Source organism: Aplysia californica, unplaced genomic scaffold (assembly GCF_000002075.1).
Source record: "Aplysia californica isolate F4 #8 unplaced genomic scaffold, AplCal3.0 scaffold00142, whole genome shotgun sequence".
Classification (NCBI taxonomy): Eukaryota; Metazoa; Mollusca; class Gastropoda; order Aplysiida; family Aplysiidae; genus Aplysia; species Aplysia californica.
The window spans coordinates 176637-194896 of NW_004797412.1; the positions used below are offsets into that span (position 1 = coordinate 176637).

Sequence of the window (18260 nt, forward strand, 5' to 3'; positions counted from 1 at the left end):
GACACACACACACACACACACACACACACACACACACACACACACATAGACCGCCTCGGTGGCCTCTTGGCTAGAAATCCGCTTTGAGAGATCTAGAGGAAGTTCGTTAATCTTTTAAAAGCACTAAAACACAATAAAAATGAACTTTTTAAGTCAATCCAAGTGTAAAACTGAACGATCAACAGATAATAACAGCTTGCAGAGCACGCCCTCTCAGTCAGCTGTTTACGTAAACAAGCTTGAAGAGAGCTGGAAGTTACCGTTCTGACCCTGTTTAAACAATCAGAGCCCTCAGTCGTGCATAGTGACAACAAGCTGTTTACATTTCAGACTATTCATGCTCGAAAAGGGGTCAAAATCTAAAAATAGTTGCGAATGAAGAATGTTGAAGCAAAGGTGGCCATGAGGTAATGGTTCTATAAATAATCTCACAGCTACACGTCAGCAAGGTCAAAATTCCTTTATTTCGTTACCCAAGCTCACAACAAACTACACATACCTCCAATATAAATCAAAATAAAATATATAATCGATGATACTTGTTTATTTTGATCTTAAATGAAGTCAGAATATATCAAACTTTCAGTAGATCAAAAAAACAATTCGTGGAACGTCACTTTTTTGCCTTTCGAGCCTCAGCTGATAATACTGCCTCTTATGACTGATATTGACCGGGGGAGAAACATATATAGTTGCAGGCTGACTTTTTTACAGGTTATTTTTGTTTAATACGGGGTGCCCACTACGGCTGGACCGGGCCGATTGCCCTACTTGATCGCCTGAAACTGAAAACAAACACGTTTGTTTTTGAGACGATCGAGTCGGGCGATCGCCCCGATCAGCCGATCCCAGCCGTAGTGGGCACCCCGTATAATGTGGAAAAAATATGTAAATTTTCAATGTCTATAGTTGTACAATGTGGTACATTTAGATATCTGTGATTGCACCAAAATGTTGAACAGACCTTCTGTGTTATGAAATCAATTATCCTTTAAAATGCAATGCCATATTTAAATGATTATTGTACTTCTCATATTTCGATAGAATGTCAACTTTTTTTGTTACTAAATGTGCTGCGATTTCTCCTTAGTTTATGAATATTTAAACTTTGGTTCTATTTTCTTCTTTTCAGCGTGTGAAAGACATCATTTTGGAATCGAATCCTTTGCTCGAAGCCTTTGGGAATGCAAAAACTGTTCGCAATAACAATTCTAGTCGTTTTGTAAGTCTACTTTTGAAAATTCTGATTGTCTTTTGGTGCATTTTATGTGAGGTACTGGTGATTTTGATTTAGTTTGACATATAGATTAACCTGTCATAATTATGTCTGGAGATGAAAGATTTTGTCTAAAATTGTATGTGGATAGAGGATACAATTTTTTGCTAGCATTGTAATAATAGCTGTGGTTATTTTGCTTCTTTTTTTCCTTTGTGGCTCTTGGTATAGGAATCTCTTGTCATGCCATTTGCATACGTTTAGAGTCATTTATTTATGTCAAGCTGTAATAATAAAAAAAAAAATGTTTGATCTCAAATACCCTGAAATATTGAGTGTCTGTTTGACAATTTAATTAGCAGTGACAAATTTGTTTGTGTCACTGCTTGTGGTTATCTTTATTCCCCGAAGCAATGTTGTTGAGTGGTAGGTGTTAACATATATTATTATTTTTTAAGGGAATTGAAAATTGGTTGCCTGAATCACAATGAAATTTTCAGATTGAAGCTTACAAAGTTAAGTTATGAGATAATGATAAATAGCAAACAGTTAATTTTCGTCTCGTATATGTTTAGATGAAACTGAGCAGCTTGCTTTTCTTCTTCGTTAATGCCCTTAACAACTGATGGTGAGAGTTGTATTTTCATTTCAGGGGAAGTATGTTGAGATTCAATTCAGTCGTGGTGGGGAACCAGATGGCGGAAAAATCTCAAACTTTCTCCTGGAAAAGGTAAGAATTTCATACAGATGATAGAGAGGAAAGGTCCCAGTTTTGTGTAATTCTCTCAAGTTGTTGCGGAAAAAAAGTCTAGAAGGCATGGATTGGTGCTGACGGGAAATAAAATATGTCGTCACAGTATGCCTGATGCTGTTTTGTGAGCAATAAGTTTGCCGTTGCTGTCCTGAAATTTGTCCCAGATCATATCCATTCAATTTCAGTGAGAAATTTTATCCTCTTGCTTGCATCCTGCTAGGTACCTTTTTTTAGTCATCATCATTGCTTTTCTCACCCTGCACCAGGGTATAGGCCTGGCAAACACTTTCCACCTTTCTCTATCCTGGGCTAGCCTCTTGATGTTGTCCCATGTCTTCCCACTTTTCTGTACATCAATTTCTGTGATTCTTCTCCAGGTTCAACCCGGTCTTCCTCTTGATCTTTAACCCTGCTTTTTAACAGTGGGCTTTTTATTTTATTTTAAGCCATTATGTTCGAATTTGGAAACATGCTTTTTTTTTGGTGAGAAGTTACAATATCATAGTGTTGCTGAAAGAGGAAGTTGTGTATTGTTCTTGTGTGTGAGTGGTTAATAATTAGAAGACACAGTTGTGAGAGATGGAGGCAGCAGTTTCAGAAAAAAAATCATGCAGCATTCACTCTGATTTTACTTTCAAAATTTAGTGGCACATTTTGAATTTGTGGATTTTCCTTCCCCTATTTTGATTTCTCTCCTATATTGCTTGTGAATTTTTGGAAGCCTGCCAACACAAGATATTTATGGAAATGCATTTAGAATTCCGACAGAAATACAGGTGGAAAGAATTTAAGCTACTATACTTCAAGGAAGTGGGTGGATGGGGTAGATGCTCATTTTTCCATGAAACCTTGCCTTTAATTTATAAAAAAAAGAAATAATAGTTGCATTTGCAATTTTAATGAGGGTTTTACTGAATAAGTTTGTTCAGTCAGTGATTGATGATCTAAAGGCAATAACCATGTAGATGATGTGAAATTGATGAGGAGTGGTAATGGGTTCAGTCAGAAGATTTATGTCTGTAATGCTTTGGCAGGTTATTTTATTTGTGTGGATGAAAGATTATGACACACTGGCTGTCAGATTTCTAGGACAATGTTGCCCTACAGAGAAGTGTTTTGGGAGGAGAGAGGAGGTTGATGGGGTGTTGTAGTTCTGCATATGAGATTTGTTTAGAGTAATGTTTTTGTAATTTGGCACTGGTAGTGTAATGGGAAGAAATGGAATCATCTTATGTATTGATTCTTAGAATAAGATCTCTCAACAGGGTGCTTTTTAGGCCAAAAGTAAGGTGCTAGCCACTCATACTACAGTACTTAGTTTGACTTCAAGTTTGAAGGGATTTGATACCTTTGGATGATGTGAGTTTTTTTTCTCTGCCTTTTCACACCCATGGTCCCAGGGTAGGTGAGATAAAACTCCTTGTGTTGGGTCATGGTAAAAAAATTGTGCCTCTTTGCTGTTATTAATGGCACCTTTGAAACCTTACTTATAATAAACTTTGCAGCATTATTCAGGGAAACAAGCCCCAACAAGATTCAGATTACCTTTGGAAAAGAGAAGGAACTGTGTGTGACAGCTAAAGGACGTGTTTGAGTTTTTAGTGTTTTGTTTAATGTGAAAAGCCCTTTAAAACAAAGAACTGAAATTATCTTTGAGAAAGTACATGGATCAGTTGAGCATGAGTAAAAGATTTTTGTTGAAGGCTCCATGTGTTAATGTAGCTATAGCTTGATCATCTTGTTTATTTTGTATTAAAAAGTTGATTGATTTTATTTGCAGTCTCGAGTTGTCAGTCAGAATGTTGATGAGCGAAGCTTTCACATATTCTACCAGCTGTGCGCGGGGTCAACAGAGGAGACACAAAGTTAGTTTGTTTTGTTGATTTGAGTTTTGATTTGTCTGTTTTTAATGAGTGTAAATAAAAAGTCAAAATACATAATATTCATTTTCGTTACTAATGAATGATCTACGAGGTATTACTAATTTATTATGACTGCAGGAGATAAAGGCATGGCCTTATTTTAGTGTTTGGGAGAGGTGGATAGAGTGGGTGTGGGGGGAGGGAGGGAGGGAGGGGGGAGAGGGAGAGGGAGGGAGGGAATGTGACAGACCTTTATTCTGCCGAGTTACATCCTTCAGTTACCTTTTGTCAAGCTGCATGCTTTACATGAATGATAACTGATATCTTGAATCTCACATGCTGGGTTTGGTTTTTGAGACATCTTTGCTTTTCCCAGGAAACTTGGGAGTGACCAGTCCAGACTATTATTATTACCTGAAACAGAGTGGCACCTACAAAGTGGATGGAATTGACGATAGAAAAGAATTTCAAGACACTTTAGTAAGCAAATTTTATTTTAGTTTGTTCATATTTGTAAGAGTATTACAAACAAAATTCAGGCTAGACACACATTTTTTTTTTGGTTCTTTTTTTTTGGTAAGTGTTTTACTGGGCTTGCAACTGCATACAGTTATATGAGCGCGCGACACACATATTTGTGTATTAAACATTTTAAAGGAAATAAATATTGTACTATTTTAACAATGTTTGCAAATGTTACTCCAATTGAAATTTATTTGAATAATAATGTTAAGTTTATCTTTTGTTGATATGAGAAATGTCCAAGACCTGTCTGAGAAGAAGGACACTTTTACACAATAATTACGACATATTAATTAGACTTTGCATGTGAGAAGTGTGTATTTTTGGCCAAATTGAGATAAAAGATATAAAATAATTGACTTGGAATGTGTTTGTGTCATCTCAGCAAGCCATGCAAGTTATCGGCATCACAACAGATGAGCAAAATGACATCTTGAGTATTGTTGCTGGCATTCTCCATCTGGGCAATATTTCTTTTGTGGAGTCTGGCAACTACGCTGTGATAGCTAATGATGAGTGTAAGTTTTTTTAAACTGCAGCCATGGATGGTGAAATGAATTTTTAACAATAAGAGTATAAATATCTTGACATTTTAGTAATTCATGAGTTTTGTAAGTTTGTAAATATTTTTATTATAATTATTGATTCTCAAATGCATGGCCCTTTAATCAAATGCCATGAAGGGATTTAAGTTCCATGGGCAACAGACCTATGGTCTTTGTAAACTGCAATAAGCAGCTTGTTGATGTACTGTACATATTCTTTGCTGTAAGCTCTTTCCTCATACCATACCCTGAGCCAACATTTGGAAATGTATGAGTGTAGAACAATGTGTAACAATCAAGTAAATGTAATTTCTTTCCTTTTAACTATTAATTTTATGTTTGGTAGGAGATTCCTATTCAATAGATAAATACTATTGCAACAAATTCTTTTCAGTCCTTCAGTTCCCAGCCTTTTTATTTGGCATTGATCAAGAGTTGCTACGAGACAAGCTGACAGGCCGTGTCATGGACAGCAAATGGGGTGGGAAAACGGAGAGCATCGAGATGAAACTCAATGTGGAGCAGGCAGAATTTACCAGAGATGCCCTCGCCAAAGCTCTATACTCCAGGCTGTTTGACTTTTTAGTTGAGGTAAATTGTTTTGCTTAAAGAGAATGAAGCTTTGATATTCAAGATCTCAAGTTCAGAGTGTTTAGTCTAAAAAATTTGTATTTATATTTCCTCTGTGGGGATGAACGCTACATGTAAACCATCTCTCTCTCTCTCTCTCTCTCTCTCTCTCTCTCTCTCTCTCTCTCTCTCTCTCTCTCTCTCTCTCTCTCTCTCTCTCTCTCTCTCTCTCTCTCTCTCTCTCTCTCTCTTTCTCTCTTTCCCCTCCTTCCTCTCTCTCTCTCTCATTTGTCTCTTTCCCTCTCTATCTCTTTCTCTCTCTCTCTCTCTGTCTCTCCCCCTCTCCCCCTCTCCCTCTCTCCCCCTCTCTCTCCCTCTCTCTCATGGGGGGTTGATGGGTGCTCTGGTGTGGTTTGCTCCTTCTTTCCTATCAAACATCTGTCATCCTTATCTCCCCTCCTTCTTTTTTGTGTTTGTTAGTCTCTTGTAACACCTCTAATCTTCGGCACTTCATTGAACTAACTCTTAAGGCTGAACAGGTGAGTTAAGTGTGCTTTCTGATGAACTGGATCCCAGTGGAATTTGTAAAAAGACCAATTTTGCCTTCACATCAATTGTTTATTTTATTAACGGAAGGAGTGACCCTCAGTTTGGCCAGTTTTAAGTCAAGCTGAGCAATTTGAGATGTTGGCTAATTTTTGAAGATCAACCAGTTCTTTGTCTAAATATAGCAAGGAGAGAATTGAGAAAGTCTTTATTCTCGTTATTAATTGCCTTAAAAACTCTGTGAATTTTCACAATAATTGTTGTTTTTATCAAAATGTCATTTTTTCAGTTTTTCCCCTACTCCTTCCTTAGTTTTCACCCTTTTGACATAAAACTTTCAGGTAACGTAGATGGCAAGGCTGTCATCAATGTGACAGAGGGATATTTGAGAAAAAAATAACTGTTTTCCATTGGAAAGAGATTACGCAACCAAAATTTTGAAAGGGTTTATATGTACATTGGGAAAATTCTCATATATTTTTTCTTTTAGATTTATTGATAAATACTTTCTGTCAAGTTGATAGGGACTGGTTTAGATATACTCTCACTAAATTTGGTGAAATTTGGTCTGTAAATATAAAAGCCCCAGGGATTTGAAATTTATTGTTTATTTTCAAGATGGCGGTCATTTCCATACCAACCGCTGTAGCTTAGCAAAAATGAAAGTACACATCAAGAGATTTTTCTATGCCTAACTTATATGTGTACTTAAATTTGGTCTTGGGCAACAAACATAGAAAATGGACCTTCAGGGTCGCTCCTCCCGTTAATTGGTTTATATACTATAGCTGTATGTCAGTGTGAGTCATGTTGATGCATGAACAGATTTTTTCTCTTATGCTGTTTCCTTCTCGTTAATGGTAGATAACTATATTTTTTTCACTCTCTTTGCTCTACTTTGTGGTTTGTTTATCTGGTTTTCATCACATGGTGTTAGTCTGATAAATTCTAATTTCACATAATCATACATATAATAAAGTAAGATGTGCTCTTATGAAATCAAAAAGTTTGGGCTTTAACAGTCCTCATTTCCTTTGCAAATTTTTCTTTGTACTCAAGATGTTGCTTTTGTTTCTTTCCAGGAGGAGTATGTACAAGAGGGCATAAAATGGACACCCATTGATTTCTTCAACAACAAAATTGTGTGTGATCTCATCGAGTCCAAGAGCCCGCCTGGTGTTATGTGCATCCTGGATGATGTGTGTGCCACAATGCATGCAGTCGGAGAAGGGGCAGATGAAAAATTGTTAGGGGTACGTCTTGTGTCATCTTACAGCTTGTAAATTTGTTTGTATAAAGTCTTATGAAATGAACTGATGATCAGGCATTTTTTCCAATTTTTGTTACTTTGTAAGGCCTCTAAAGTTGCAGACTGATACTACTTGGGGTAGTAAAACTGACGAAGAAAGTACATGTCAAATTGTTCATTCACTAGTCTGGTCATATTGACTGGCTTATGGAAAAGTCTAGTATTTGGATAGCAGATGCTGAATTACTTAATAAGTGTCAGTGAATTCTTTCTGGACGTTTGATGTGTTCATCTATTAGTAATTTTGGATATGTTATTCCTTGGAATGCATTTTTTTGCAATACCTTTTTTTTATCATCTGAAGAGAACTAGGTGTCTTGCAAATTCCCACACGGTTTAAAATGACTTCAGTTTGTGCAGAATATATTGAAACAATACCTTAAATTCTGTTTTGCTCACTTTTAGAAAGTTGGTAATAGCAGTTTTCGGCATTATAATTTTGGTCTTCCTGTAATGACGTTACAGAAAAATGTGCCTCTTTAGAATTTTAAGAGTCAAACGTTTGAAAATGTTTCTATTCTTATATTAAAAATCTACCAATTGTTCTCTCACTTTTGAAAAGCAGTGTGCACTTCCTTTGCAATCACTGTCAATGGCTTTGGGTGCTGTTCTGTTTGAGTTGATGAAGGGTTTTCTTGTCAGCTGTTTCAGCTTGTTTTCTTAGAGTTTGTTGTCAAGATTTTTGTTCTCTCACCAGCTCGTAAGCCAGTAGAGATTGTAGAATTGCAGAACATGCTTTTTTTCTGAACACCTTATGTGTAAGCAAGAGTACGGAGGACGTGAATCCTGTGGTGTGTTACAAATTCTGTTGTTCGTTTAAGACTGTTATGTGCTTTACAGAAACTTGCTGGTGCTGTGTCAACAAACAAACACTACCAAGCCTGTGCTGCTGGATTTATCATTCATCACTATGCAGGGCAGGTAAGGAAAAAAACAACAAGTCGTTACTGTCACGCTGGTTGCAAACTGATAATTGTCAAGTTGAGTTGCCACTTTCATCATGAGAGTTTTTCAAATACTGCCATCCAGCTTTTCTGTCAATTTTTACTCCTTTTTTTTTTTGTCCCTCAAATTTCAGTAGTAGAAAAACAGGGATAAACATTGTGGACATAACAACACATATATTCTTACTCTTTTGATCAACATTGTTGTTTCAGCCTAAACGAGTTACTGTTTTAGGACATATTTACAGTGAGTAAAAAATATTGTAGCTGCTCATTTTTCATGCTATAGCAATGATATATGTTTTAATAATTATGTTTAATTGAAGAATTTTATGCTATTTTTACCTCATCTTTTTAAAAAGATCTGTACTATGCTGCACTTTTTCTGTCATAGAAAATCCTTCTTTTCCGTTTGAGTAGTTAAAAAAATCTATTTCACCTTACTCCTTGAGCAGATACAAATACAAATATTTCATAAAGTCACATGGTGAGAATTTAACCCCCACCTTAACATTACAGTGAACTTGTCATTGCTATTAAGTAATGAAATTTATCTTCATTTCTAAGATCATATCAAGTAAACTAAAGATATTCTTCAAATTGTTCATACCAGGTGGAATACCAAGCAGATGGTTTTTGTGAGAGGAACAGGGATGTACTCTTTACAGACCTTATACTCCTCATGCAGTCCAGCACAAAGTGAGTGGCCTAGTTTTGCTTACCTTTCCAATGTCAGAGGGAGCTGATTTTGTTTTTGCTGCTACTTGTAAAGTTCTGTTTGTGTCCCTGAATTAGATGCAGTATTTTTTTAACCATGCTATTGACTCAATGTGATCTCGTAGATACCACTTTAGTCTATGAAGAACGTGGATGTTCCTGGAAATAGACTTTATTGTAATGGAAATCTAATTTCTGTTGAAGTTTGGAGCACAAAAATGAACTGGTCATAATTTGGGTTTTATGACTGACATTGATTTCAATTGATGAGAACAGATTCATGTGGTACAAACTGTGTGGTTTGGACTAAACAAGTTCTACCAACAATTTATTACATGTTTAGCAGGCCCAAGGGCCAGAGCCCAGGTGGCCGCTGGATCGAAAAATTAAAGTAAAGTATTACATGTTTTGGATGAAAAAAAATTGTGTCTCTTTTCTCATGAATAGGTTCTTATGCCCTTTCCCCTTTTATGTAAAAAAAGCGGAGGCAATTTTTATTGAACTAATGGAATGAGCTGGAGTAGTAAAGGAACTCTTTAAGTAGTTTAAACCTACACAGACAATCCAAAGGAAGATTCAGCAAATGAATATACAATACCTGAAAAAAAAAAGTTTAAACTATTGCATCCCATTTCTTTGAAAATGTAAAAGCTTCAGTGACTATTGTGCTGTTTCCTTATCTTTCAATTAATATATCTCTCCTTTTTTAGTCCCTCCTAGCTGGTTTGTTTTTCTTCTTCTATTTTATGTGTTTTCAGAATGACAACCCTTAGAGTTTTAATTTTTCTTCAACTATTTTTGTTTTTGCTCAGCCCATTCATCTCAGGATTGTTCTCAGAGAGTGTTGATACCACAAAAAGAGGGAGACCAACCACTGCTAGCAGCAAGATCAAGGTACGAACATTTAAAGAGAAGAGGTATGTGGGTATTTATATACCTGTCAACATTATATTATATGCTGGACGCCACACTCGACCTTGTTGCTTGTCTTGGCCCGCTTGATGTTAGTACTTCTGCTGATTGGGTTCAATTTGATTTTTCCCTTTTGTTTCGTGAAAGTGTGCACCTTACAAGATTTCGAGCTCCTTACCCCTAAACTAAAATGATGTTATTTATTATTTTATTGTATACCTTATAAAATTGCAAGCTCTTTACTTGTGCCCTAACAAGCCCTTGTAAAATTGTGTGATGTTTGTGAATGTTTCAGAGTCAGGCGAACACACTGGTGAACACCTTAATGAAATGCACTCCGCATTACATTCGGTGCATCAAACCAAATGAAACAAAGAAAGCCAAAGATTGGGAGTCTGTGAGGTGGGTACAAGTGTAACTTTTGCTCTTGAGTTGTTTGATAATCTTGTGTTAATTCTGACCTTTCACCTCATTCAAGACAAGTTTGCTTTCTTATTAATGGAGTCCAAGGATGTTAATGAACTAAAAAAAGGCTTCATATACATGAATAGGTTTGATTGCCTTGTTGGCCAAGATTCAGTCTAAACAGAATTGATAAAATCAGATGAAGTTGGTGGGTTGTACTGTAATTTTGTGCTATGAAACTTTTTTAATGTTGATAATTTTTTTGTTGGTGCATTGAAAAACGTGGTTATTTTTTTTGTATCTAGGTTGTCCATAGCGTGCAAATTCACAATAGTTTCATAAGTGTGGTTTGAACATAATTTTTTAGTCTTTGAGGTCTCGGGAGTAGTTTGAAGTGTTTGTAGAGAGAAATTTGTGCATGCTTTGACGTTAATAATTTCATTACAAGTCAAGCTTTTTGGTCGCCTCCTTAATGGTCTGAATTGTGTAGAGGGAGGTGTAAGACACTTACAATTACATTTGAAGCTCTTTAGAAGGATTAGTTTTGTTTTTCACGGATTGCTAATACCAATACTTTATTCATCATTGGAACTTTGAAACATGTCATGTCATAATTTTTTTGGCTTTAAGATATCCCCCTCTTTTTCTTCAAACTATGATGCTTTATACTGACTGTAAACTAGTGAGGTTTGCTGCAGGTTGTAATGCTAGTGTTGACGTGTCAGATCATGAGTACTGATGTGTCTATTCAAGGCTGCAGAACAAAAACCCCATGGGTGCACTCGTTTGTTTGTTTAAAAATATATATATAATGAGGTGTTAATTTCCCTTCTTCGCAGAGTGAAACACCAGGTAGAGTACCTTGGCTTGAAGGAAAACATTAGAGTGCGCAGAGCAGGTTTCGCCTTCAGGAGAGAATTTGCCAAGTTTATCAAGAGGTGAGGAATTGTAATAAAAGCAGTCACATAAAGTTCTATACAGTAAGACTAATGGTATTCCAGGTTGTGTTGGGTGGTACCTACAGGAATAGGTACTGAGAAGTCCCCTGTACTGAGGCTCAAGTGCTTTGGGTACTGTCGGCTAGGAAACATCTCTTCTCTACTGTTATATTTTACATAGCTTTGGAACAGTTGTGAATTTATGTACTTGGGAAGACGAAGCAACTAAAATGTTTGAATAATGTAAAAGCCTGTACAAGAAGTATGTAGGCTTCATGTCATAAGTGCCTTTGTTAGTCTACTGAAATTTCTCTAGGATTATGAGGAACTTTATGTCTTGAAATAGACATAACTCAATCTCAAAGAAATCTGTTTTGTCATGAAATTGTATGGTATTTTTTTCTTCTTAGAATTGTACTAGTGCTGGTTGGAAAGGCCATCTGATGAGTCTTTTCTTGATCTATCCAGGTATGCTATTCTGACTGAAGAGACCTATCCAGCTTGGCGTGGTGACCCTCGCAGCGGGGTCTTACATTTGCTGAAGACGGTGAACATGGACACAGACCAGTACCAACTTGGCAAGACCAAAGTTTTCGTCAAGAATCCAGAGTCTGTGAGTTTTTCAGTGCAGATGCATTTTCTATTGAAGGCAACACTGAATTGTTCATTATACTCATATATGTTATATGACACAGCAGCTTTTTTTTTTTTACTCACAAGAGAAATCCTTAAGCACAAGAAAATGGTAATGTTTACTTTTTTTACATTTTCACTTTACCTTGACATAATCTGCTGATTTTGAAAAGCAGAGATTGGGTGTTATTCCTTCAGAATGATTTTAGTGAACATATTTTGTGTCATAATGGCATTTCTGTTTTTTCATTATTATTATGGCATCATCTTGTGAATTTTAAAAAGCAGTTTTGTATGCTATCAGTTCAGTATGATTTTATTGTATTTTTGTGTCACAGGGACATTTCTGTTTATTTCTTAATAAAGGCTATTTTATTGCTTTGTCTGTTTCAGCTGTTTTTGTTAGAAGAAATGAGAGAGAGAAAGTTTGATGGCTATGCAAGAGTCATCCAAAAAGTCTGGAGAAAGCATCATGCACAGAAGCTTTATTTCAAGCTCAGGGAAGAAGGTATTTTTGTCAAAAAAGTATATGTGTCACGACGTGGTGAAATCAGGCTCTCGTCAATTTTTGGGCATATGGAGTTATTGATATCATCTTTAAAGCCTGTCTATTTGCCTTGTATTCAATGAAAAAATATCCATTTATCTTGGATACAAGTCAAGATATTGGTGATTGAAGGAGGTAGGGGTCGCCTGGTTTCAGAGGTAAAATTAACAAGAAAATGGCCGTCAAAGTGTAGTTATTTCCTAAGCTTTAGAGTCCGTGGAAACCTAAAATGTACAACTTTTATGTCTTTAATCAACGTTTTTCAGTAAAATCCACACAGAAGTGTGTTCTGTAGGAGGCATGAAAGGTGTTAAGCCAAAAAACAAAAAGTCGATAAAAATTCCCAAACCTGCAGAAAAATGCCAGTCTCTTCACTGTCATTATTTTGACGAGCGCCTGATTTCACCACGCTGCCTCACATATTATTGAATTATTAAAACAGAGCCTTTTCTACCAATTAATATGCTGGGTGTTTCATTTATTCTTTTTAATGTTCATTTTTACTATTTAATCCTCTAATTATTTTGCAAATGAAGATTTGTAAACAACTTTTCAATAAAACTCTAAAATATGATATTAGTCCCTAGTTAGGCCCAATATTCAACAAGATAAAAAGTGGACATTGCAATTTGTCATGGGTAACTGCAATACTTTATTTGAAATCTTTGAAAGTTAAGGGTTTGCTCTTGTAGATGCCTGGTTTGGTATATATTGCTACTTTGTGACTGCCTAGAGTCTATTTGAATTACATGTGGTCTTTTTCGTTTGCTTGTGCAGCCACAGACATTCTCTTCAACAAGAAGGAGAGACGGCGTCACAGTCTCAATCGGAACTTTGTGGGAGATTATCTTGGCTTAGATGACAACCCTGAATTGCGGGCCTTGGCTGGAAAGAGGGAGAGAATTGAGTTTGCTGCCCAGGTCACCAAGTTTGACAGAAGGTTCAAGGTAACCATTTTGACCATCCCTTAATACTTTTCATTTGGAAAAATTTGTATTCTACTGTTTCACAAAGGACCAGTTTGCATGCCTATGTATTGCTTTTATAATACCCAATCCACAATATTAATGCACCTAATAGAACGATCCTTGATCCTTGAGTGCGTATGTTTAATTTTAGGGATATATTATCAGGCCACAAATTCTGTTGGTCACTAGGATTTATTAGATCATGTCTCTGCTGCTCAGGAGGACTTTCAAAGTGAAAAAGATCAACCCTCCTTACACAACACAGAACTAAAAACATCATTTGGCTTTTTATGTGTGTGTGTGTGTGTGTGTGTGTGGTAGCCTATCCGTTCGAAATGTTTGGAGCCCCGAAGAGCACGACATCAGGGCCACCGCCTCCCTTGGGTAGCGGGTGAGGGCTGTTTATGTTGCAAGGAAATCCTCTTATATCAAAGCTACATTTTCCTTCATGTGTTATTTTCTTTACATCCATGTCTACTCCTTCATTTTGCTTTTTATTTGCTTTTTACTAGTCCCCTAGGCACCATGGGTTACAAAGTTTATCTTGCACACAGTTATTTAAGTTCAAAACGGATGATTTTTCTCATCCATCCTAAAACTTTTCCTTTCAGTCCTGTCTTTGAAATGACCTACATTTGGTTCATAAGTTCATTTTCTATTTTGAATGATAAACTCTATCACTCTATCATTATGAATGCTTTGAGACAACTTTCTTGAAGTGAATGAAGATGTGCCATATTTTGCCACTATCTCATACTGATTGTGAATTGTCAGAACTGAAATATTATAGGGCAGTTTTGCTCAAAGCTGTACTTTGTGATGACTAAAATCTTTCTAATGAAATGCCTTTCAGAGTGTGAAAAGGGACATGCTGTTGACAGGAAAGAGTTTACTGCTAGTTGGTCTAGAAATGGTGAGTGCCTTAAGTCTTCAAGAAACATTAATACCTGATGAATGTTTATGTGGTTGTTAAATTAAGCTTTTGAATAGTATTTTTAAAAAGAATCTTTCCCCATATAAATGATACCTCTCTATCGTTATAAATGTTTGCTTTTACTTTTCTTAAAAGGCAGTGTATCAATTATCTATGGAGAATTGATAACTTCACTCCTTTTGTAATATATAAGTGAATTTACTTTTTCATCATGAAACTTCACTTGTATTAAAACATGAAATATTGTTTTGATCAACAGAGAGGTTGTTGTATGATGCTTCATGAAATGTGATTTATGCCTGTAGTTAGACTTACACTGTAGATATTGATAGTATATGCTTTGAATTGACAGATAAAGAAAGGTCCCCAAAAAGGAACACGTCAACTTGTTGTGAAACGTGACATTCCCTTGGATCAAGTCTCCAGCATCTATATGAGGTTTGTCTGTGTTTTTTTTTTTCTTTTAAGAGGAGTAGAACAAATGATTTTATTTGGTTTTGAGTCAAGTATCAATTCTTTCTACTCTTGACATAGTTTCCTTATTAGTCTTTTGATTACAGACATTTTTATACTCAGATTAAATATGTTTATGTATTCATGTGAAATGATCAAATCAAAACAAACTTTCTTCTCTCCTAAAATTTGTTTTCATCACACTCTGAGCAAATGGTAGGTCAGACCCATTCAGTTAAGTTGTGCTTGAAGCAAGCAGGTCTGTTGTGCATTATTATGTGGTTCTTTGAAGAAATAATCCTATCTCCTTTATCTTTTGTTTCAGCACCATGCAAGATGACTATTTTGTCTTGAATGTGAACAATGAGTATGGCAGTTTTCTAGAGAATGTTTTCAAGACAGAATTCCTCACAGTTCTTTCTAAGAAGTACAAGGAAAGGACCAGACAGGAACTGTGTGTGCAGTTTTCAGACACGTAAGTTTTGACACCTTTGGGTTTTGCAGTTATTGTTACCAATCCAGTTGTTCTGTGGCTTGTGCCACTCAGCTGGTTAAATGGTTAAAATAAAGTATAATCCCCCCCCCCCTTTCCAGTGTTGACCATTTCTCCCAAGACATGCTCAGATACCAGATATATCTCACTTCGAACAAAGCTGAGGATTTTCAATTCAAATGTGAAGTTGGTCCTGTTGTATGGATGTGAGACATGGAACGCATCACAGACTTGCATAAAGAGGATCCAAGTTTTCTTGAACAGGTGTCTAAGAAAGTTACTAAGGATCAGATGGACAGACAGGGTCACCAATGTGGAAGTGTTAAGGAAAACAAGACAGATCCCAGTCAGGGATGAGGTAGGAAAAAGGCGGTGGCGATGGATTGGACATACTCTCAGGAAGTCAGGCAGCTGCATAACAAAGAAAGCTTTGGACTGGAACCCACAGGGTAAGAGATCAAGGGGACGACCGCGTGGAACCTGGAGAGGAATCACAGAAATCGATGTACAGAAAAGTGGGAAGACATGGAATAACATCAAGAGGCTAGCCCAGGATAGAGAAAGGTGGAAGGTGTTTGTCCGTGGCAGGGTGCAGGGTGAGAAAGGCAATGATGATGATGATGCTCAAATACGCTGCTGAAAATTTTGAATAACTGGCAAATTTCTGGCTCGATTCTTTGGACCTTCTGTTCAATATTGAATGTCAATTGTTCGATTATTTGTGGGTTGTTTTGGAAGACGGTCTTAAAAAAAACCCACCGAAGGAAAACATTGCACTCTGAATGGGTCATCCTTTTTTTGACACATTGCTTATGGCAGTATCAGTTTTGATGAAAGTTATTTAAAGCACAAATACTCATTATGGCTTATTTTTTAAGAAGTTGTAAAGTATTGCTTTTTACCCAGTTTTTCGATATTCTTTGAACTCATTGGTTGATTTTCTTTATATTAAACAATTTGAAATCCCTTTGGTTGAATTTTATTGTAAAATCGTGGTTAACATTTGGTTAAAGATGACTGAATTATTGCCCTTTACGCTGGCCCTTTTTTTTAATAGACGTTTGACATAATATGTTGATCAATAAGAACATTGACCATCATTGTTATTTCTCAACAGGCTGGAGTTTCAAGTAAAGAAGGAAGGCTGGGGTGGAGGGGGAAAGAGACAGGTGCGATTTGTGCGTGGTTCTGGCGACCAGTCACAGCTGAAACCATCATCCAAGGTGCTGACTGTCAGTATTGGGCCAGGACTTCCAAAGGATTCTAGTAAGACATTTATATGTAGTACAGTACTAATATTAACAATAATAATAACAGTAACGGTGATAATAATAATTATAATAAATGATAACCACTAATGATAATTAATGTTTTTAGTAACCCCCCACCCCCATAGTGTGGGCCCCAATGACTTTACATAAATATCAAAGAAGGTATTATTTCTCTACAATTGTTATGGAGAGATAGTTGTCTAAGTGTTGGACATAAAAGTTTTTGTAGGATTGCAATGTATGAATGACTAGTTTTGATTTGCTTTGTTGTAATACATCATTATTTGTTTGCTGCCTTTCATTGATTTCTTTGAACTGTTATACTGTTGCCATGTTACTGTTATAAAAAACTGGAAAAAAGGAGTTAGGGAACACTTCAATATTTTAACAGTCACATCACAATCTTGTGTCAGCTTTAATGATTTAGAGAGTTTTTGTGCGTATGTGTGTGTGTGTATGCGTATGCATGTGTGTGTGCGTGTGTGTGTATGTGTGCATATGTGTGTGTGTGTGTATGTGTGTGTGTGTGTGTGTGTGTGTGTTTGCATGTATTTGTAGTTTTTCCAACACTGTTTAAGTTGAGGAAAATATACGGAAAGGGACAGAACCAACCTTGGCTTATAAATGTTGGTAAATGCTGCGGCAAGTCTTATATAAAAAAAGGACATTTAGAAGGTTTCTTTGAAAAGAGAATGTGCAAAAATTGTATAGGTTTAAAGCGGCCCATACAGGATCAATTATATTGTGCAATGTAATTGTCAATACTTAGAATTGACAATTAAATTGACCATGTATGGGCGATATTGACGACTTGCGCAATTGTATTGAGTCAATCAAAATCAGTTTGATATTTTATTGCGCAAGTCTACTTGCTTGCACAATTTAGCTGACCGTGTGTGGTGACTGTCAATTAAATTGTGCAATAATGATTGTTCATCCAGATTTCGTACTGTCATCATGTATGGGGTGTCTGATAAAGCAGAAGACAGGGCATTTCAGTTGGAGTGTATTGGGGTTTACAAAAGTTTACCAGCCCTATGGAAAGTGAGGTGTGATGATTACAGCAACAGACAAAAGAAAGATGCAGCTTACAATGTATTGATTGAAAACTTCAAGGAAAAGTACCAAAACTATACAAGAGAAGATGTCCAAAAAAAAAAAAGATAAATGACTACAGAACAAATTATTGCAAGGAATTAAAGAAAGTCTTTGACTCCGAAAAATCTGGTACAGGGAGGGACCAGGTTTATGAAACAACTTTGTGGTATTTCAATGCCTGTTTCCTTTTTGGGAAGTCATGTTCGTTTTCTGTAGCAAGATTGCTGGGTCGAAATCACCCATCCTGTCTCTGCGGGTTGCTAGACCAAAATGAGCTTGGTTTGCGCAGTTAAATTGTCAATTATATTGAGCTGTGTGTGGACAGAGCAACCGGGATTGCACAATATAATTAATTGTGTATGGACCGCTTAGCACCCTTTGCAACACTGCGAGGTTATTTAAAAGGAGGGACCTCTGAATTAAAGTTCATCTCCACTAGGACTCGGCCAAATGCAAAAATTTGTGTAAAGTGCTTTTCCCCAAGGAGACAGTGTGGGACTGAGCTGAGCCTCGGAAACCCTGAACCTTCAATCTCATGATTATAGGTCTGGTAGCCTTACCACTCGACTATCGACGCCTCCAAGGTCTCTTCAGTCTTTTATCAGTCGCACATCTCCCCCCCC

The 18260-nt window shown here is 36.5% G+C and overlaps 1 protein-coding gene across 1 annotated transcript in view; it reads left to right on the plus strand.

The window, feature by feature from the left end:
* LOC101849610 (unconventional myosin-Ie) overlaps positions 1–18260 on the plus strand; it is a gene marked incomplete in the record, with an annotated part of 44812 nt that overhangs the window by 14183 nt on the left and 12369 nt on the right. The window contains 20 exon segments of the mRNA XM_013081700.2: positions 1133–1222; positions 1869–1946; positions 3751–3835; positions 4209–4312; positions 4740–4872; positions 5294–5584; positions 5950–6008; positions 7098–7268; positions 8165–8245; positions 8882–8967; positions 9798–9879; positions 10193–10299; positions 11142–11240; positions 11709–11853; positions 12267–12381; positions 13198–13367; positions 14242–14301; positions 14675–14760; positions 15101–15250; positions 16386–16534. Coding sequence (XP_012937154.1) covers positions 1133–1222; positions 1869–1946; positions 3751–3835; positions 4209–4312; positions 4740–4872; positions 5294–5584; positions 5950–6008; positions 7098–7268; positions 8165–8245; positions 8882–8967; positions 9798–9879; positions 10193–10299; positions 11142–11240; positions 11709–11853; positions 12267–12381; positions 13198–13367; positions 14242–14301; positions 14675–14760; positions 15101–15250; positions 16386–16534 — 2341 coding nt within the window.